The sequence below is a fragment of the Chiloscyllium plagiosum genome, unplaced genomic scaffold (genome assembly GCF_037043375.1).
Source record: "Chiloscyllium plagiosum isolate Xiang-an unplaced genomic scaffold, Cpla_swu_hap1 HiC_scaffold_1, whole genome shotgun sequence".
Taxonomy (NCBI): Eukaryota; Metazoa; Chordata; class Chondrichthyes; order Orectolobiformes; family Hemiscylliidae; genus Chiloscyllium; species Chiloscyllium plagiosum.
The window spans coordinates 32,931,553-32,954,424 of record NW_028270139.1 but is presented as its reverse complement, the minus strand read 5'-3'; the positions used below and the strand labels follow the sequence as shown (position 1 = coordinate 32,954,424).

The window sequence follows — 22,872 nt, the reverse complement described above, 5'->3', positions numbered from 1 at the left end:
TACCATGTTTCACCATTTGTTGTTCACCATTATTGACTTATTTTGAAGTTATGGATTTCTACTTGTTTGACTTTTAGATTTAACAGTTCGTGTTATGGGATTTGAAATTTGTCTCCTCAGCAATTTGGGCAAGAAGAATAGACCAATTTGAACAATTTTGTTTCGCAGCTTTTCGTGGTTGCTAGAGAAATGTAAACCAGTACATACAATGCTGGAGAAATTTAGCAGGTCTGGCAGCCAGCATCTTTGGGGGAGGAGAGAAGCACAAAGTTTTAACATTTTGAGTCAGGTATAGCCCTTTTTTATGAAGCATCATACTAGACTCAAGACGTTAACTGTCTCCCCGTCCTCCTGCATGTCCTCCTCACGAGCTCTTTCTTTTACTCTCCTCTTGTGTGCTTTCTTTAACTTGTGCACTCGCTGTGTCTCCAGCGATGCTGCCAGACCTGCTGAGTTCGTCTAGCACTATTTTGCTTTACTTCAAAAATGCTGCTGTGCAATTACAAATTGTCTATTCTCAAAACGGTAGCTGGTGTGTACGTGTGGCCATGGGAGCAGGTAAAATGGGAATCTTACATTTTGAAAGTTTTTGCTTTCTTTTCTCCAGTTCATCCAGAGCAGCTTCCTCAGAGACCATGGATCACTTTGAAGGAAAGAGACCAAGTATTGCCAACAGGTACGTCAGGAAACAAAGTTGCATATTTGAAAGTGGATCTGCTGCTTCTGAATCGCGTGCAGTTCCATGATGCACAAATAATGAGAAGTAGTTTTTCTGTGTGCTTAATTTAGTTATTTGATAAATATTTCATCCTTTTATGAAGAGCAAATTGATTTAAAATCTTGAGTAGCGAGTCAGTAATGAACAGAAGTAAAATGTTTATTATTGCATCATATTTACTTTAAGCAATTGTACTTTAGCCAAAATCTGTATAACTCTATCACAGACTTAATTCTCTCTCTTTTTAAGTTAATGTATTAAAGTAGTCCATGCCCCCCCCCCCCCCCCCCTCACCAAGTCATCAAATACTTTTTACTGGTTTTTTATTTTAGAAAAAGGTACAAAAAAGTTCAAAAACTGATACAGAATTACATCTCGAGGATTTTTTCCAGAAAACTTCTAATAATAATATTGAAACAAAGGTTGATTCTCATTGTGAAGCTTTCTTGTGTCAGATTTTTTCGAGAGCTGATCTGGTCCTCAACTACCTTTCCTGCTTGGCTCAATCTCTATTCATTGAAGTGTACTTTCTTAAGATCACAGTGCCAGGAGACACATTGAGAAATCTTAGCACTCCAACTACAACAATATTAAAGAATCTAATGATTGTTCAGTTCCTTTGGTAAGGATTTTAATTTTAAGATATCAATATAATTATAATACTATGCTATCTATTGTATCTCCATGTAAGTGAAGTCTGTCTTACCATTTTAATAAGCTTTTGCATCTTCTGAGGCCTTTATGTCCTTAGGCCCCAGCTGTACATTTTTCTAACTAATATTTGGTAAATGTTTAACAAATCTCCTTGCTTTTGTGCTCTATTTATGAGGCTAAGAATCCTATTCTGCCTTTTAATAACCTTCTAAGAATTGAACTGTTGCCTTTCAAGATTTGTATGCATTTACCCACTTTTAAGTTTTTTTGTTAGCTCATTCTTCTTCTGAATTGAATCCATTTACACATGAATGCATTGAGTTTCATTTGTCATATTTCAGCATACGAATGTAAGAATTACAGTAGAAACATGAGTAGACCATATAGCCCACTGAGCCTGTTCAGCCATTCAGTGCAATGGCAGAAGACCAGCTTCAGCTCTGCTTGTCCTCCCTTTTTTTTCCCCCGTGTCCCTTAGTTAGCTGAGGTACCAAAAATCTGTCTATCTCAATTTGAAATGCATTTAAATGGCTTGAGAATCCACAACTTGCTGATGTAGATAATCTGGAAGAATCACTAATCTGAAGAAATTCCTCCTTTTTTCAGTCCGAAATGATTGTTAACAACAACAGAAATTGCTGGAAAAAGTCTTGGCACGTTTGGCAGCCTCCGTGGAGTGTGTAAGCAGTGATGCTGACAGACCTGCTAATTTTTCTCCAGTAGCTTCTTTGTTTGTTTTTATTTCCAGCATCTGCAGTTCTTTATTTTATTTTGTTAAATAATTTGGTCCCTTTATCTTGAGATGCTGTGCCCGTGTTTGAGATTTGTATCAGCCAGAAGAAACAACCACTAGGTATCTATCCTGTCAAGCCCTGTCAGGAGTTTCTATGATTCAGTGGAAGCAGTTTTGTTTTTTTTTTGTTCTCAACTCCAGAGAATGTAAACCCAGCTTACCTGTTCCTTCATCATGGCACAATGGCCCAGCAAACAATCCAATGAATATTTGCTCTGCAATTCCCAATGCCAGTACTGTATACAGAGGAACCTCCTATTATCCGAACGAGATGGATGGGTACTGTTTCATTTGGATAAGTGATTATTTGGTTATTTGATTTTCCTCTGGGGCTCAGAGTTTTCTGTGAAGTCGGCTCCCCGTTCAGGAGCCTAGGCAGTAGCACATGGCGCGTGAGCAACCCCCCACCCCCAACCCTATCTGTCCCTGCCCCCAACCCAGTCCAACCCCGCACCACTGTCCACCTCCACCTGCTGGCTCTCCTCGCCTCCCCCGGGCAGCCAGAGTGGACACCAACAGTAAGACTGCTGCTGCCTTTTGGCGTAAGTCTCCAAATAGCGCAAGCACAAGGACAACCTTTTTTACTGCAACTTTTTGACAGGTTCCACCTTTGCCCTGTACAGGACAATGTTGGAGAGATTTGCTGGAGTTTGACGCAGGGGTGTACCCTAAACCCCCTTCTCCAGATAAAGTGTGGGTAGAAGACAGAGAAAGAGGGTGGGAGGCCAGTCATTTGGAGACGGTGCCTGGACTGTCCAGGACTGTTCTCGGCAGCGTTTCAGTGAGCCAAATTTGTTTTTAATCACTGTGTACCTATGAACAAAAGATGCAATCGGGGTTGTCTTTGACGTAATGTTTCTATCGGGATCTTGAGATCTCCTTCGGATAATCCGAAATTTGGATAATTGATATTTGGAAAATCGAGGTTCCTCTGTGTTCTTGCCCAAATATGAAGACCACAATTGCACACAATATCCCAATTGTGGTCTCACCAAAACTCTATGATTATAACAGAAGATGTTTATTCCTCCGTTCCAATTCTTTTGTAGTGATGGCTAACTTGTGATTTTGTTTTCTCATTGCGTGATAGCTTTATGTTCCATATAACGTTTACCAGGGTCCTTGAAACATCAACACTTACAGGTTTTGTGATGTTTTTTGAAAACCGAAATTCTTTTCTGTTCTTGCAATCCACGCGTGTGACATATCATCCCCTCATTAATGTTTCATCTGTCACCTTTATTGCCCACTCACTTAATTTCTCTTTATTTCTTTGCAAACTTTTAATGTTCTGGTAGCTTGCTTTCCCACCTTGCTTTTAAGTTGTTAGCAAGCGGAGATAATTCCTCTTGGTCTGTTTCGTCTAACTCATTTAATTTAGATAGTAAGTATCTGATACCTCCATTCTGATCTTTGTTAACTTGAAGATGCCTGGCTTAACCCTATGCTTGGCATCCTCTCCACTAAAATCAGAAGTCACAAAAAACCCAGGTTATAGTCCAACAGGTTTATTTGAAATCACAAGCTTTCAGAATGCTGTTCCTTCATCTGACTTCACCTGGTGTCCACATGACATCTGACTTTGTCCACCTAGTCCAACACCAGCACCTTCACACTTTCTCTGTAAGCCAGTCTTGTCTCTATGGTAATCTATTACCCTAAACTCGCCAGCTGTTAAATTATACGGTACTTGATCAGATGCCTTTTGGAAGTATAACTATTCCATTGAATATCTGCTATTTATCCACCTTCTTTGCAACACGTTCGACAAGTTTTTAAACTTATTCAACGCTGTTGGTTTTTTTTTGTCCTTTTTTCATAAAGTCATGGGGCAAAGTGACTGGAGTTTTCTCGCTACCTTGTTGGTTGCTGCACTTTGGAGTGCAAAGCCAAGGTTAAACCTGACCTCGAGAGACACTACTGCATGACACCCTCTAGACTGAGAAACACCTTGTCACCAACTCCTCTTTCTTTTACACAGATGGTGTAATCTCCTCTCGGTCACTGACTTTTTTTGTCAAACAATGTATGTGCCATTTTTTAACAAAAGTCTTTTGAAACTTTTTGCATGCATCAACCATGTCGTGTCTCCCCCCCCCCCCCCCCCCCCCCCCCCAACCCCAGTCCTTTCTGTTACATCAAAGTACTCAGTCAAGTTGGTCTTATTGCTTTTAATAAATTCATGCTGGCTTTCATTTTATTAATATAATTTCATCAGTTGACTAGCCAGCAACATGTGAAATATATTGACTCACGTGGGCTGTAAGTAGAACTGTTTGGCATTGTGAAGTGTATAATTTTTATTATGGATTTTGTGGCTGGTGAATTTTGATCCCATGATAATGTTGTGCTTTGGGTCTATATTGTCTGTTTTGCTATTGGACAGAGGTTTTTAATTAGTCCAAAATAGGTATAATTTCTAATTAACAGATGTTCAATTACTTCTACTGTCATGAATTTTCTAGTCTGTCCTTTTTTTTTAAAAGATAGAAAAGTAATTTGTTGCAAAATAACTTGTAGTAACCTGTAAACATAAAACCAAGAACATGTATATTCCTGGAAACACCTAACAGTTTCTGCCCAGGTGTGCGTACTCATTTGAAATTTAGTTGAAATGTCAAATAAAAGTTGTAATACTTCTGTTCAAAAGTCTGCATGACTAAATATCTTTTGAATCAAAATTCTCATGATGATAAATGTTTTCGCCAGACTTAAGTGATTTCTCTTTATCTGACTATCGATGATAGTTTATAGCACCTAATAGATTTCTGTCTGTAATTGGCAGGGATGGGTTGCCATCTTGTTGAATAAATTGATAGTTGTCTTTATTGTATTGAACTCCATATGTAACTTTAGGATTGCTACTTTACTGTTAAGTATTCTCATTTGGAGGCCATTCCACTCATTGTACATATATACAGTTTCCTGCTCTAGTCTCAAACCTTTTTTATATGTTTGGAAAGGAAGAAATTATATCCATTCCCTTTTAAGTCTCAATTGAGTCTATCAGTTTTAAGCATTCTATTGGTAAATTTTACATAGTCTGAACTTGCTGAAAAAAATCCTAAATATTATTACTGAAAAGTCAGTTTCATTCCATATATTTTCACTGCTTTGTTGGAACTCTAATCTTAATTGTTCGATTTTTCAACTACTGAATAAATTGTGCTAATAACATGAGAATTATAACAGGGATATCATAAATATGAAATTGGGTCACATGATCAAAAGCTTGGTTGAACAGGTAGCTTTCATGCAGTACCTCGTAAACACAGAAATATGGCACGTGGAGCTAGACAGAGTAAGACATGTCACCAGTGGAGTAATTTAAAGTCAGGGATCCTTGAGGTTAAAATTTGATGAGTGTGGAGATATTGGCTGTTGTGTAACTCCAGAAGACAAGTGATTAGATTACTTAGTGTGGAAACAGGCCCTTTGGCCCAACAAGTCTACACTGACCCGCCGAAGCGCAACCCACCCAGACCCATTCTCCAACATTTACCCCTTCACCTAACACTATGGGCAATTTAGCGTGGCCCATCCACCTAACCTGCACAGTTTTGGATTGTGGGATGAAACCGGAGCACCCAGAGGAAACCCACGTAGTCACGGGGAGAATGTGCAAACTCCACACAGTCGCCTGAGGCAGGAATTGAACCCGGGTCTCTGGCACTGTGAGGCAGCAGTGCTAACCACTGTGCCACCGTGCTGCCCGTATGGGAAATGTCTTGAAAATTCTCATTGTTTTCAATTTTTTTTTGTTTTGCGAAGTTATTGTTTGACCAGGAGCTACTGTATTTTAGTGAGTACTAGGATGATTGGTGAACAGTATGTGAGCGAGTCTTGTTGTGAAATAGGACCACAGCAGCAAAGGTTTGGATGACCTCCAGTTTGAGGGGAAAATTGAGAGTGATCACGAGGGAGTTAGTTGGAATGGTCCTGTCTAGCAGTAACAAAGGATAAATGTGGCTTTCAGCAAAATATGAACTGAGGCAGGGTTAAAATCAGGCAGTATTTCTGGTGCATTGCATTAGAACACAGACTCGTGACCATACACTCAAAATGTAATTTTACGAATGGGATACCCATTAACTGGGTATTTGGGCTAAATTGTTCCTTTTAAAGGTAAAGTCAACATAGTGCCGCAGACCATAACACTGCTGTCATTAAAGAGAGACAATTGGTGGTAGCTTTACTGGAGGGTCATCACAAATACAGCAGGTGGAGAGAGAGGCTGCAAAGGAGAGCCTTTTGTGATAACATCAGAATTGAACCCATGCTTTTGGTGTTACGCTGCATCGCAAACCAGCTGTCCAGCCAAGTGAACTAACCAACCTCCTGCTCCACTGTTAAGAATGCAATGCACAGAGCACATGCTTCGCTGCAGTGAAGTTTCAAATTGAGGCATTGTAATAATTTCTTCTAATATCACTTCGAGTGGTTAATGAAATAGCAATGTTTGCCGTGGCTGCAAAACAGGTTTTTCTTCTCATCCCCCAGATTAATAAAGATGTGAAGGGAGGCAGTGCAGCAGTTTTAATTGTGTCATTTTTGATTAGCAGAAAAGGATACTGCTTGCCTTTCATTGCATTTTGCAGACTTGAGTAGCAACTTTTGATTTTTATTTTTTAATTTGGTTTTTTTGGTCATGTACTCCAGTAAAAAGTACAGGAGGAAAGTGAAAAGTGTATAGTGTCATGAAAGATCTCACTTTAGGTACCTAATTTTGGTAACAAGGTAGAAAGAACAACCAAAGTTAAAAATTTAAGCTTCACATTAATCGTAGCGTAAAACACGTCAAGGTTTTTTTAAAGTTACACATTGTAGACCTGCTTAGTTTTAAGTCGAAAATTTAAAGAAATTAAAGCTGAAAGTTCAAACATTACAGTCTTGAACTGCTTAGACACTGCATTTCGAGGAATCATCTTGAGGCTGAAAGTATATGCTGGGCCATTGAAAGTCCACCTTCCGGGCAGGGAGGCTGCCATATATGCAGTATTTAGAGACTTTAATTCCACTATTTTCTCTCTCTTTATTCCCCCCCCCCCAAAAAAAACCTACATTTATGTAGCAACTTCAAAATACGAAAATATTCCAAAATGCTGCTTTCAATGAGCACGACAACCACATTGAACTGAGCAGTTTGAATTGAATGTTCGTTCTGGACTCCCGATTTAATGTTTTCATAGCATAACAAAGAAAAGGGAGCAGAATAAATTGAGAGGAAGACAAATAGGTTTTTTTCTGGAAGAATAAGACTTTGAAGTTTCAAATTTTGAAAAATAAAGGTGTTAATTAGCCCTAATTAAGACCTCTTACAATTTTAAAAATTTATTACACCAGTGATTCCCAATCCTATTGTTTTCTGATGTGGTTAGTATGCTTTTTACATGTCTGTGTGGCAAGACACTGTGGATGTGGATAGGCACAGCAACCCAGGCAGTATTTTCATGATTTCTGCATTTTAGACCTGTACAGATTCTGAATTTACTCTATAAATTGGAGAATGTTGATAGTCTCCCAGTTACTCTGAAAGTTGACCTCAAACCTGGGTCTGCTTTACAGCGAACCAATCAAATGTCAATTGAGGTTTTGTTGTGGCACCCGCTATAGAGCCACAAGATTTGGGATTCAGGTTTGACTTAAGGTCCTGGTACAAAAATTAATGGTAGCCCTTTTGCATGATGCTGAGGATGCTGCATTGTCAGGAGTGCTGTCTTTCAGATGAGCCATTAAATGGAGGCCCCATCTGCCTGCTTCAATGCACATGTAAGATTCCATGGAACTACTTTGAACAGCAGTGCAGTTATTACTGGTATCCTGGTCAATGTTTATCTCTTTCCACATAACTGAAATAAGAGTTGCTTACAAATTAGCTACCATGTTTCCTACGTTAGAGCAGTTACTACACTTCTACATTGTATTTTCATTTGCTGCAAATGCTTTGATAAGTGCTGTATAATTACAATCTTTTACAATCAGTGAAACTTAATCTACTGATGAATGATTGATTGATTGATTGTTGTCATGGATTAGTTTATTTGCCACTTTGCAGCCTGAGTTTAAATCCAGTTTGGGTTTGTGGAATGAAAGCTTTGACTCTAGACAACAGGTGTCAGATCTCTTTGTAAACTGGCAGTGGAAAAAGTGAATCCATCTCTTGAGTGCAAGACTATTAGTAATTGGCTCCCCCTAACGGATTAGCAAAAAAAGGCACCTACTGAATTAGCATTAATGTGAAATCCTAATTTTCAGTTAGATTTTCTTAAGTAGCAGTTGAGGATCTGTACTTTTGATTTAACTTTAGAGATGAAAGATAATGCACATTTCCAGCGAGGAAAAATTACAAAAGCAGGTGACCACAGAGATGGGCACAAATAGCTTCAGCCCTCTAACTGGGCAGCTGACCAAGATATCATGATGCTTGTGATATCTGTGGAGCTGTACTCCTTAACATTTTCTGGATTATCAAAGTTGCTCACTTATTTCAGAAAGTGTTGATCATGCTAATTTATAAATACCAAGTAAATGTATGTTCCTGTTAAAGATGGGTGGTATGAGAAATGGAAGTGTCCAGTCATTGGTTCTTATCCTGGAATTATAAATCAAGCATACTCCTGGAATTGTGTCTAACCTGGAAATACTTTTGATGCTGTGCAGTACTGAGAAGTGGAGTTACCAAAATTTAAGAAAACTTGATTTTTAATAAAAGCTCAAGCTGTTTGCAGCTACTTCTAAATTACATTGAAGAGACACCCACATTCCAATTAACATACCAAATTGTGGGTATGGTTTTTTTAATGTTTCACAAATGGTATTCACAATATATCTTTGAATTATGCAGATTGACATTTATGATGTCCACATACGTTTTCCTGTTTGCATCTGCTCTTTATTAGTAAAATGTTTGATTTTATTGTGTGTAGATATAATTGAATGTTGATCAAAGAACTCCTAATATTCACAAATGCTGATAATTCACACCTTTTCAATAATTATGGATTTTCTTTACAGCTTTGTTCACTATCATGTGTTATAATGTTTTGTGTGACAAGTACGCCACAAGGCAGCTCTATGGCTACTGCCCTTCATGGGCTTTGAACTGGGAGTACAGGAAAAAGGGAATAATGGAAGAAATTGTAAACTGCGATGCAGACATTCTTAGTCTTCAGGTAAGACAAATACGTAATAGAAAGCATGCTGTATCATGTGCAAAGTCAGTTGACAATGTTTATTCATGCTGTTAATGAGGTAGGCAACTAATACTTAGATTTGGAATCCTAAATAGGAGGTCTAAATGTAAAGTGATTTTCATTAGTCTCATGATGCAATATTTGTATCTTGTAAGATTCTGCCATTGGGAAGAATAAAATTTGTTGAATGGGTGTTTGTGTACATTTTCTCACTTTATCCACTGAAGATGTAGATGGGGAGGAGAAAGTCAAGAAAAGAAAAAAGTGTTTAAAGACTCGTTCACTTCTTGAGAATCACAAGATGGATAGTGAACTTTTTATGTTTCATTAATGTGGTTCTGTTCGCCAAGCTGGGAATTTGTATTGCAGACGTTTCGTCACCTGTCTAGGTGACATCCGCAGTGCTTGTGAGCCTCCTGTGAAGCGCTTCTGTGATCTTTCCTCCAGCATTTGTAGTGGTTTGAATCTGCTGCTTCTGGTTGTCAGTTCCAGCTGTCCGTTGCAGTGGCCGGTATATTGGGTCCAGGTTGATGTGCTTATTGATTGAATATGTGGATGAGTGCCATGCCTCTAGGAATCCCCTGGCTGTTCTCTGTTTGGCTTGTCCTATAATAGTAGTGTTGTCCCAGTCGAATTCATGTTGCTTGTCATTTGCGTGTGTGGCTACTAAGGAAAGATGGTCGTGTCGTTTCGTGGCTAGTTGGTGTTCATGGCTGCGGATCGTTAGCTGTCTTCCTGTTTGTCCTATGTAGTGTTTTGTGCAGGCCTTGCATGGGATTTTGTACACTACATTGGTTTTGCTCATGCTGGGTATCGGGTCCTTCGTTCTGGTGAGTTGTTGTCTGAGAGTGGCAGATTCAAACCACGACAAATGCCGGAGGAAAGATCACGGAAGCGCTTCACAGGAGACTCCCAAGCAATGAGGATGTCACCTAGACAGGGGACGAAACGTCAGCAACACAGATTCCCAGCTCGGCGAACAGAACCACAACAACGAACACCCGAGCTACAAATCTTCTCACAGACTTTGAATGTCTCATTAATTTAGAAAATGCCACATAATTGAATCTTTCTGGCCCTATTTCTACAACTCAACAAATTTGGAAGCCTCATATGCAAAGCATTTGGAGCAATTTCACATTTTCATTTCTTAAAACTCGAGCTTTGCTGTGCTGCTCTGTTAGCTAGCTCTGTAATTGCGAAGATGTGATGATTCTGCGAAGGCAAATTGTATGACACCTAGATTTTTTGACTTACTGTTGATCTTTCATGCAGTATTAAGATTTTGCACAGAAAATAAAACTCGTTATAAAAGATGTGCTCAGTGCAATGCAGTGAGAAGTGTTCAAGAGCAAACTGGAAACTTCTGTTATGAGTTCAAAATCTTATTCCGGCATGTGAACATCCTTTTATCTCCATGTCCCCTCTAAATATGCCTGAGGAGTATTACGACTCCCACTCCAGTGTTTCATGGGCATCAAACTAGGGCAACAAAGTGTTCAAGTACAGTACTTGTGTACCCCATTGCAAGTTAAGTCAGATATGTAGGGTACGTTGTGTCCACTTCTATATGTCTACTCACCAATCTTCCTTTTAACAGCAGATGTGCATCCAGGGAGAGAAAGAAAACATATTTTTTATCTCTCCAAAGTATTTCAAAGCATTGGAATAACAGGTCAAATATTTCTACAAGAATAAATCTGTATACAGTAAAAGGTTAATCAAACAATGGGTGAGACAGATTTTCGGGATCAAGCATTAGATCTTGTGGAATCAGCCAGCACTGAAGTGGTTTGCTAATTGAGTATTTTCCACCTGTCATCACTAAATAAAGGACTTACTCAATGAAAGGAGGAGGCAGTAGAAATATTGAATATGATAAAAGCATTGAGGTGTCTTTAAAATATTGTTAGTGTGTAAAACGGCAAAATTTAATCCATGTCAATTGGATACATCCGAGATTGCTGAAGGAATTAAGAATGAAGCCATGAAGGCTCATGATGCAACCTGCCAATCCTTCTTGGATACAGTAGTGGTGCCAGAGAATTGAGAATTGCAAATGTTGACACTGTGGAAAAATAAGTACAGTATATAGTTAAGCCAGATAGGTGATGAGACAATCTGGATGAAAATTGGTTTGGTTTTGGAGAAATATGTAAACAAAAAATCCAGCAATGCTTTGTTGGAAACAAATTTATAAGTAACAATAGTTCTTTGAAGTATTAGAGTAGGTTGAGGGTATTGGCAATGATTTCTATCTTGACTTTAAAAGGGTGTTTTATAAAGCACAGTTTGGACTTGTTGACAAATTCTGAACCATATGTGGACAAAGGCGCAGTGGGTGTACTGATTGAATAAAAACTAAGAAACATAAGGTAGTAGTGGTAAAAGACCGGATTAGGGATAAATGTATAATAATGTTGATGTTTGAATTACTTTTTTATTTATTCATGTCTTGAGCTTCAGTGCAGGGCATAATTTCAAGGTTGGTAGAAAGCATGAAAATTTGAAGCCTTAGAAATGGTAAAGGAAAAAAGAATATTCAGGAGAATATCAACCAGTAAAATAAACTGGCTCAAGGAAATACAAGTTAATGCAGAATAATGTGTAGCATTTGATTTCAGTCAGAAAAATGAAGTAAGCACATATCAACCAGTGCTAATTTAGAGGAGCAGAAATGAAGGTGTAAGGACATAGTAAAAATGCTGTTTTTAAAAAGACAGACTGCATGCTTGCCTTTGACAAATAAATGTCATAAAGAATAAAAGCCCCACAAAATCATAATAAACTTTTATAAATTCTAATCATTTTAAAATCGCGATGGAAGAGGATAGACCAGATCTAAAAGTTGAAGTTCTAAATTGGAGAAAGGCCAATTTTGAAGGTATTAGGCAAGAACTTTTGAAAGCTGATTGGAGGCAGATGTTCGCAGGTAAAGGAATGGCTGGAAAATGGGAAGCCTTCAGAAATGAGATAACAAGAATCCAGAGGAAGTATATTCCTGTCAGGGTGAAAGGGAAGGCTGGTAGGATTAGGGAATGCTGGATGACTAAAGAAATTGAGAGCTTGGTTAAGAAAAAGAAGGGAGCATATGTCAGGTATAGCCAGGATAGATCGAGTGAATCCTTAGAGTATAAAGAAGGTAGGAGTAGACTTAAGAGGGAAATCAGGAGGGCAAAATTGGGCCATGAGATAGCTTTGGCAAATAGAATTAAGGAGAATCCAAAGGGTTTTTACAAATATATTAAGGACAAAAAGGTAACTAGGGAGAGAATAGGGCCCCTCAAAGATCAGCAAGGCAGTCTTCGTGTGGAGCCACAGAAAATGGGGGAGATACTACATGAATATTTTGCATCAGTATTTACTGTGGAAAAGGATATGGAAGATATAGACTGTAGGGAAATAGATGGTGACAACTTGCAAAATGTCCAGATTACAGATGAGTAAGTGCTGGATGTCTTGAAACGGTTAAAGGTGGATAAATCCCCAGGACCTGATCAGGTGTACCCGAGAACTCTGTGGGAAGCTAGAGCAGTGATTGCTGGGCCTCTTGGTGAGATATTTGTATCATCGATAGTCACAAGTGAGGTACTGGAAGACTGGAGGTTGGCTAACGTGGTGCCACTGTTTAAGAAGGGCAGTAAAGACAAGCCAGGGAACTGTAGACCGGTGAGCCTGACCTCTGTGGTGGGCAAGTTGTTGGAGGGAATCCTGAGGGACAGGATGTACATGTATTTGGAAAGGCAAGGACTGATTCGGGATAGTCAACATGGCTTTGTGTGTGGGAAATCATGTCTCACAAACTTGATTGAGTTTTTTGAAGAAGTAACAAAGAAGATTGAGGGCAGAGCAATAGATGTGATCTATATGGAATTCAGTGTGTTCGACAAGGTTCCCTGTGGGAGACTGATTAGCAAGATTAGACCTCATGGAATAAAGGGATACAGGCGTGGCTGAAAGGTTGAAGACCGAGGTTGGTGGTGGAGGGTTGTTTTTCAGAATGGAGGCCTGTGACTAGTGGAGTGCCACAAGGATCAGTGCTGGGCCCTCTGCTTTTTGTCATTTACATAAATAATTTGGATGCGAGCATAAGAGGTACTGTTAGTAAGTTTGCAGATGACACCAAATTTGGAGGTGTAGTGGACAGCGAAGAGGGTTACCTCAGATTACAACAGGATCTGGATCAGATGGGCCAACGGGCTGAGAACTGGCAGATAGAATTTAATTCAGATAAATGCGAGGTGCTGCATTTTGGGAATGCAAATCTTAGCAGGACTTATACACTTAATGGTAAGGTCCTAGGGAGTGTTGCTGAACAAAGAGACCTTGGAGTGCAGGTTCATAGCTCCTTGAAAGTGGAGTCGCAGGTAGATAGGATAGTGAAGAAGACGTTTCGTATGCTTTCTTTTATTGGTCAGAGTATTGAGGACGGGAGTTGGGAGGTCATGTTGCGGCTGTACAGGACATTGGTTAGGCCACTTGGAATATTGTGTGCAATTCTGATCTCCTTCCTATCGGAAAGATGTTGTGAAACTTGAAATGGTTCAGAAAAGATTTACAAGGATGTTGCCAGGGTTGGAGGATTTGAGGTACAGGGACAGGCTGAACAGGCCGGGGCTGTTTTCCCTGGAGCGTCGGAGGCTGACGGGTGATCTTTATAGAGGTTTACAAAATTTGAGGAGCATAGATAGGATAAATAGGCAAAGTCTTTTCCCTGGGGTCGGGAGTCCAGAACTAGAGGGCATATGTTTGGGGTGAGAGGGGAAAGATATAAAAGAGACCCAAGTGGCAACTTTTTCATGCAGAGGGTGGTACGTGTATGAAATGAGCTGCCAGAGGAAATGGTGGAGGCTGGTACAATTGCGACATTTAAGAGGCATTTGGATGAATATGTGAATAGGAAGGGTTTGGAGGGATATGGGCCGGGTGCTGGCAGGTGGGACTAGATTGGGTTGGAATATCTGATCGGTGTGGACAGGTTGGACCGAAGGGTCTGTTTCCTAGCTGTACATCTCTATGACTCGAATTAGGCCTCGAATTCTATAATATCTTTGTTCCTGATTAGCGCACTTTTGGAAATATAACCAGGATGGGAGTTTTACTAAAATAGTACGAAGTATGAAAATGTTCAGTTCTGATTTGACCAATTAACCAGATTGGATTTGAATCGACATCTGTCACAAGAGTGTCTGTTGGTAGAGACTAGTTATGTAACTTAAAAGTAGAGATCAGCAGGATGATGGGTCCTAAACATTCATAATCCTTGTTAATTTGACTAAGTATTATTTTTAAGATGCTCAAGTAGGAGCTCAAGTGATTTGTTAGCCTCTCAATTTAGGATTGTCACATCTAGATTTCCGCCAGGACAGTATTGGCTTGTTATTTGTTGTTTGGTCAAATAAACAAATTAGGCAGAAGACCTGGAACATCCTGCTAAGTTAATCTTTCTGTCAAATGATAGTGTTACAACTCCAAGGTAGTTCATTAGAAAGTAAGCTCCAGAATGAAAATTTCAATAAAGCATGAAATTCCCCAATTCTACTTAACTGTCCAGTTCAGGTTAGAAGAATATGTACATATCACATTAACAAGGGAATAAAGATTTATTATAATCAAACTTTATTTGTTTTTAAGAAATGGCAGTAAAGAAATCTTAATTGCAAGGTTTATGAAGGTTTGTAGCTCAGGTTGAGGTTTAGGGTGTAGGTTTGCTCGCTGAGCTGTAGGTTTGATATCCAGACATTTCAATACCTGGCTAGGTAACATCAGTGGCGACCTCCAAGTGAAGCAAAGCTGTTGTCTCCTGCTTTCTATTTGTGTTTGTCCTGGATGGGGTTCCTGGGGTTTGTGGTGATGTCATTTCCTGTTCGTTTTCTGAGGGGTTGATAGTATCTCAATCTATCTATGTGTTTGTTTATGGCATTGTGGTTGGAGTGCCAGGCCTCTAGGAATTCTCTGGCATGTCTTTGCTTAGCCTGTCCCAGGATAGATGTGTTGTCCCAGTCGAAATGGTGGGTTTTTTCATCCGTGTGTAGGGCTACGAGGGAGAGAGGGTCGTGTCTTTTTGTGGCTAGCTGGTGTTCGTGTATCCTGGTGGCTAACTTTCTTCCTGTTTGTCCTACGTAGTGTTTGTGGCAGTCCTTGCATGGAATTTTGTAGATGACGACGTTGGTTTTGTCCATGGGTTGTACTGGGTCTTTTAAGTTTGTTAGTTTTTGTTTTGAAAGTGTTGGTGGGTTTGTGTCCTACTAGGATTCCGAGAGGTCGGAACACATCTATCCTGGGACAGGCTAAGCAAAGACAATCCAGAGAATTCTTAGAGGCCTGGCACTCCAACCACAACGCCATAAACAAACACATAGATCTAGATACTATCTCTCAACCCCTCAGAAAACGAACAGGAAATGACGTCACCCCAAACCCCAGGAACCCCATCCAGGACAAACGTATAAATAGAAAGCAGGAGACAACAGCTTTGCTTCACTTGGAGGTCGCCACTGATGATGTTACCGAGTCAGGTAATGAAACTTCTGGATATCAAACCTACAGCTCAGCGAGCAAACTTACACCCTAGAAATCTTAATTGTTAACTATTAACTCAAACTGTACCCCATTTTAAAATTTCTGCACATAAATAAGCAGAACACACTGAGACAAGACGAGACAGAAGTATTATTGATGTCCTTTCTTCTAATTTTTTTGCTAATGGTACAAGGTTCTTGTCAGACTGATCTCAGTTTTTCACTGACCGGTTGAGGATATTCCCTTTTTCAGGGCCTTGAGGACCCCTCCCTACCCATTTTTACTTTCAGAATGGGAATTTGCAGAGAGCAATTTACAAGAAAGCGATGAGTAAGAACCACTACTAGGAGATTTTATGTTAAATCTCCATGTGTGGGTCAGAAATTTAGGTGCTTCCTCTTTCCAGGCTAAAAAGCTTCTCCTGATCAGTCCACATGCAAAGCTGTAGCCATTTGACCAGGAACCAATCAAGGCATTGCTGCCAAAAGAGTAAACATAATCGTGATGAAGGATATTTGCTCTGACGAAGTAGAACCTGCATGGGTAGAGCTTAGAAATACCAACGAACAGCAAGCTATGGTGCGGGATGTTTATAAACACTTGAATATAGTACTAACACTGGTGAAGGTGCTAAATAGGAAATTGGAGAAACTAGCAATAAGTTTACAACAGTAATTATTATGGTTGATTTTAATCTGCATATGGAATGAGTAAATCAAATTAGTAGCAAGACCATAGCAGATGAGTTTCTGGAATACATTCAAGGTGGCTTTCTGAATCAGTGTTTGGACTACCTTGAGCACAGTCCATCCTAGAATCATATTATGTAATGGAAAAGGAATAATTGACAATCCAGTGGTGCATGGTTTCTTGAAGTGTGACCATAATAATGTGGTAGAATTCTTCATTTTTCAAAGTAAAGCATGATTTAGTTGATTCTGAGACATGGCACTAAATCTAAATAAAGGGTTGTAAGTAGAAAACTTTGTTTTGGATCCAAGTTTACAAGCCTTTTTTTTTTTGAGACATTTGTACTGAATGACAGGAACTACATTTGAAAATGATCACCTTTGCCTTCACATTTTTGCCCAATCCTGCTTTTTTGCGTTTTGATGGAAGTTCTAAATTTAAACTTCTGTTTTCTTTAATAGGAAGTAGAAACTGAGCAATATTTTAACCTTTTTTTGCCGGAGTTGAAGCAACGTGGATATGACGGGTTCTTCTGTCCAAAATCTCGTGCCAAATTGATGTCAGAGCAAGAAAGAAAGCATGTTGATGGATGTGCAATATTCTTCAAAACTGAGAAGTACGTGTAGACCAGTTAATGTACTGCTTATGTCCTGGTCATGCACCGTTGATTGTTGTTTTGAGTCTGTTAAATTTCTAATCCTTGTAAATTTTATTTGGACATTGATATAGGTTTATTAATTGCACTAATCATTTTTGTGTTTTGGCTTTCACTATCAACAAAACATAGCTACTTCAGAACTTGAAACTTCATGAATTTACAGTTCAGGCATAGAAAGTAATTTAAATACAAGAATGGATGAAAAGCTACAAAATTTGTGTTCATGTCAAAGATTTTGGTGTTTATCTAAAGTGCTGAAGAAATTGCTTTTTCTAACTATTTGATCCTCTGAACAAGAGTAGGCCACGTGGCTCTTCGAGCCTGCCCTACCATTCAGTAATATCACAGCTGATCTAATTTTAACCTCAACTCTACATTTCTGTGTACCCACGATTACCAGCATGGCAATCAAGAATCTTATCTGTCTCTGTGTTAAAAATAATTTTAAGATTCTACATCCACTGCCTTTTGAGATAGAAAATGGCAAAGGCCCTCGACCATCCTGAGAGGGCAAAGGTTTCCTCATCTCAATCTTAAACTGCGATCCCTATTTCTAGATTCTCCCACAAAAGGAAATGTCCTTTCCGTATCCACCCAGTCCAGTGTTCTCCAGATTCTTTTATGTTTCAATTAATTGACCTGACTCTTCGCAACTCCAAAGAATACAGGGCTAGTCTTTCCTCAAAGCAATCCACTCATTCCAGGTATTAGTCCAGTAAACCTTCTCCAAATTGCTTTCAAAACTTTAACATTGTTAAGTACAGTGACCAGTGATGCATACAGTACTGCTCATTCAGTCTCCCCAATGCTATGTATTACAGAAACATATCTTCCCTACCCTTGTGTTCAATTCTTTCACAATAAAACAACATATTATATTAGCTTTCCTAATTATTTGCTATAACTGCATGCTACCGTCTGTGATTCATGCACTGAGATGCCTAGATCTCTCTGCATCTCCGAGCAGTGCAACGACTCACTATTTAAATAAGTTTTTTTTTAGTTAAGATGGGCAATTTCACTTTATACACATCACACTGCATTTGTCAGATTTGTTGTCCACTCACTTAACTTATCTATACCCCTTCATAGGCTTCTGATGTCCTCTTCTCAACTCCCTTTGTTATCTACCTTTTTTGGTCATGAGCAGATTTAGCTACCATACTTCTATCCTTTCATATAAATCACTTACATAAATTATGAAGTGTTGAGGTCGCAACACCAGACCCCTGTGCAGTGCCACCTGTGATATCCTGCCAACCTGAAAAAGATTGCTTTTCTCTGCTTTCTGTTGGTCACAGGTCAACATGTTACCCCATACCATAAGCTTTTATTTTCTGCAATAATCTTTGATGTGGCATCTTATCAGATGCCTTCTGGCAATTTCATTATAGTACCTCACTGGTTTTCCTTTTATTTACAGCATAAATTATGCATTCAAAGAATACAATACATTAGTTAAACATGATTTCCCTTTTATAAAACCATTTTGACTCTGCCTTGAACTTATCCAAGTGCATGGTTATAATAATTTTAATAGCTTCTGACAGTTTTACCTTTTTCATATCCTTTGCAAAAGCTTGTCAGGTGCTCATGTTTCACACATAGTAATTGTAATCTGCAATTTGAAGGAACTCTTAAATATTTGGAGATCGTGATAGTTATCCCCATAACCCAACATTTAGTATGGCTAATCCACCTAACTTGCATATCTTTGGACTGTGGGAGGAAATTGGAACATCTGGCACAAGCTCATGCAGACATAGGGAGAATGCACAAAGTGACCCAAGGCTTGAATCAAGCCCAGATCCCTTGAACCTTGCTCAAGAAACTAGGTTTCTGATTTCTCTCTAAATCCGAAAGGATCGGAACAATGCTTGGGATGCTTGAGTTTCATTTGCGGCAGAGCCGGAAAGGCCCTCAACAGGGGAACCTGGTGCGTGCGTAAAGTTAGATTTGAACATATTCCCATTCCTGTGAGCCTTATGCCCACTTTCAGTTACACTTCTTTTTTTTGGATGCCTCAGAATGTAAATTAGCAAAACTCAAGCACTGGCCTTATTTGAGTATGAAAATTGGAAATTTAGCTTAGTTATCCATCATTCTTATTCATTGAGCCATGAATATTCAGGAATCTGCTATCAGAAAACTTTTAGGTTCCTTGTGAGGCATCTTGACTTTCAAAAAAGTTAAGTATATTACAGGTCTCTTGAGTATAAAATTGTAGAACAGATCTAAAACGTGGCAATAAATCATGAGAAAATTGGCAAGCACAGCAAGAAATAAAACAATCCTGTTGTAGTTTGAAGCGAATTACTAGAAATCAAGGATCCTTGATGTATGGATGGAATATTACTATGGCTACAGATTCAATGGGCTAATTAACCAAACTGTAACAAGTCAAAAATTTTTGTGTATGCATGGGTAACTCACTAATACTAAATGTTCTTGGCTTTTTTAAAATTAATTTTTAAAAATTGTCCAGATTGTCTCTGTCTCTGTCTCTGGGTACCAATATGGAGGAAATTCCAGCCTTGAATTTACTCCATCTATCTTACTGTTCATGTAAATTGAAATTATTTTCATGGACATCAAATTGCATTGTGAATCCATTCTCTACTGAATTTCAAAATTGAAGCTTTAGTAGTCTTAAAGTTTAGAAATGATTTATTTTTAGTTGACCTGTGCTGTCTGGTCCTATTTGTGTTTTTGTATGCTAGAATGTGTGTATTTATTCAGGGTGGATTTAGCTGCAAGTACAAGCTATAGGTGTTCTGCTAACCTGGCAGAGATGGAATGTGGAGTCCAAAGGAGGTCAAGGTCTTAAGAGATTTTAAAATTCACTAGAATTACCTGTAACTATGTATTTTAGTTAGGGTGTGAATTTTGCTGTCCAGTTGAGTATCTCTTGCCCTCGCATGTAGTGATGAGCTGTGCTCTTGAATCGTTGCAGTTTGTTTTGTATAGGTAAACCCATAGAGATGTTTCAGAGGGAGTTCCAGACCTTTGACCCAGTGACCGTGAAGGAATTGTGATCTATTTCCAAGTCAGGATAGCGTGTGGCTAGAAATGGAACTTGCAGGTGAATGGCGTTCCCATGTATCTGCTGGGATTTTCTGGATGTGAAAGGAGCTAACTACGAAGTCTTGATGAATTTCTGTGGTGAATCTTCTTGATGGGCTGTGCTCCTGCTGCTGTGTGTTAATGGTGGAAGGAATGAATGTTTGTACTACTGAAGCAGACTTCTTTGTCCTGGAGGGTGTTAAGTTTGAGGCGAGTGGGGAGTATTCCATAACACTCCTTGACTTGTATCTTTTGTAGGTAGTGGGCATCCTATTTGGGGAAGTCAGGAGGTGAAGGACTTGCTTAAGGGTTCCTAGCCTCTGTCCTGTAATGCAGTATTTGTCTGGCTAGTCCAGTTTAGTTTCTGGTTCATGGTAACCCCAGGATATTGGTTATGCTTCCACATGAGACAAAGTTTGAAAACCACTGAAACAATGAGTCTAAGCTTTAAGTTTTTCATATAAATTTATTTTTAATATTTAACCTTTTTTTATAATGTTAAGAAACACTATATAGGTATTCAGGTACCATTTGAGAAGAAATACATATTTATATTTTGTGCAAAGGTCATGGATAGGAAAAAAATGGTTCTCCCATATTCTTAATCCATAACAACACTTTTTTTTTCTGCTATTTACTTCACCATAATATCTGGCCACCTGTTAAGTTTTTCGCATGCTATAAACTACCTCTACTCTGGGTATTCCTATCAGGCCTTTGTAGAGGGGAAAGAGACAAGGTACATACTTAGTAAAGAAATGAGTGCAAACGTATCGGATGTTTATATTTTACATGTAATTTCAATCTGCCACTTGAGGGCACTCCTTTAAATATTTACATAGGACTAGATCTTCCTGTTGGAAGAGAAGCATTGGATAGTATTCTAAAAGATGCATATGGACCCCTCGACTCCTTACTCACTAACTCGTACAAGATACCCCAGGGTTACAATGCATTTGTCTGAATATTATCCAGGAAAGCTGGGAGAATTAAAATCTATTCTAACTCCTTCCTCGATCTTCACTGTAGCCCCTTTTCCCCCCCACCCCCCCCAAAAAAAATCCACCTACTCCCTCCCCTACTTTACGTGCCAACTTACTTTGTTCCATTCTTTTTTCGTGACATAGAAATAGATGGCATTTGTATGTTTAAAAGATGTGGCTAGTTTCTCGTATACTTTATTTTGAACATGAGTAATATTGTAGGACAACATGGCGTGTTTTCGATAGTTATATTTCTCCCTGTCAGAACTTTCACTTTGGTTTCTGGTCCTTTAACTTGTGTATAGTCAGAGTTGGTTTTGTTCCCATGTGGACTCTAAATGAGATGAGCCAAGAACGGTAGGCTCATTAGTGACAAATATATCTTGTTACCTGTGAATCCTATCACTCTTTTGCCATGAGTTGGAATGAAGGATATAGTTGCAGATATAGTCACTACTTATTGTATCGCTGTCTGCTAAAGAATTGAGATCAAACAGGCAAGAATAATGTCTGCTATATTCAGTGCATTGACATTGAGTGATGGCATTTTGAAGAACAGTCGTTGTCTGCATGTGGGTGATGTTGAGACTGATTGATTGATTGTTCATTTTTGGTTGATTTTGAGGTGGTGATGGTGAGTAGCCTTATTGAAGTCTTATCCTTGTGACTGTACGTTTACAATACTGCTTGAATTTGTGAAACCTGAAGTTCTGAATTTGCTGTGATTTGTTATAACCCTTTTCTATGTTGATTTTTAAAAGGTTTTCAGTCTTCTATTTCTTTCTTGATTTTTCTCCCCTTTCTCACTCAGATTTGCATTGGTGCAGAAACACACAGTGGAATTCAACCAGTTAGCAATGGCCAATTCGGAAGGCTCTGAAGCTATGTTAAATCGGGTGATGACAAAAGATAATATTGGGGTCGCAGTGCTTTTAGAGGTCCACAAGGATCTTTTTGGAGGTACTTGCTTTATACTCTTAACATTGCAATTGAAACCCAGATAATTGACTTATTTAGGTAAAACTAGTGTATGTGAAGATTTGACCAGCAACAGATCAGGGGATAATTTAGATGTTTGGTTGATGTTCTTAATGGGAAAAGTAAAATGCTTTTGCTATAATTAATAACTTTGATTTTATTATTGTTTTCCAACTTGCACAAGAGCTTTCATTTAAACTTGTGTATGCTTAATATAGAAAGCATTTCTTCTTTTCATCTCCTCCAATCCTTTCTCCATTTCCTTTTAAATAAAACAGTGGATTGTTGGCCTCTTAGTGCTACTTTCAGGAAATCTGTTAAGATGAAACAAAGTAACCTTATATGCTATTGCCTGATGGTGGTTAATGTTGTATTAACACTCATATGATCAATGTGCTCAAAGAATAATGCATGTGAAACAATTTTTGATTCTATTCATTTTTATTCTTTAATATTTTGCAAATGTTCAACACCTATATAACTTAAGTTGCATTTCAGGTACTTGAGAATGACTGACCCATTCCAAATAAATAAAAAGTAGGGTTATCCTAAGAATCCAGTCATTCACTTTTTCTTTTACCCTCAAAACACAAGTATATGGACATTTTTCAAAGTAATCA

The 22,872-nt window shown here is 38.7% G+C and overlaps 1 protein-coding gene across 1 annotated transcript in view; it reads left to right on the top strand.

Moving 5' to 3' along the window:
* Positions 1 to 22,872, top strand: part of cnot6l (CCR4-NOT transcription complex, subunit 6-like) — a 94,533-nt gene that overhangs the window by 53,591 nt on the left and 18,070 nt on the right. The window contains exons 6-9 of the mRNA XM_043696480.2: positions 608 to 676; positions 9,180 to 9,337; positions 17,032 to 17,186; positions 22,086 to 22,234. Coding sequence (XP_043552415.1) covers positions 608 to 676; positions 9,180 to 9,337; positions 17,032 to 17,186; positions 22,086 to 22,234 — 531 coding nt within the window. The remainder of the gene's footprint in view (positions 1 to 607; positions 677 to 9,179; positions 9,338 to 17,031; positions 17,187 to 22,085; positions 22,235 to 22,872) is intronic.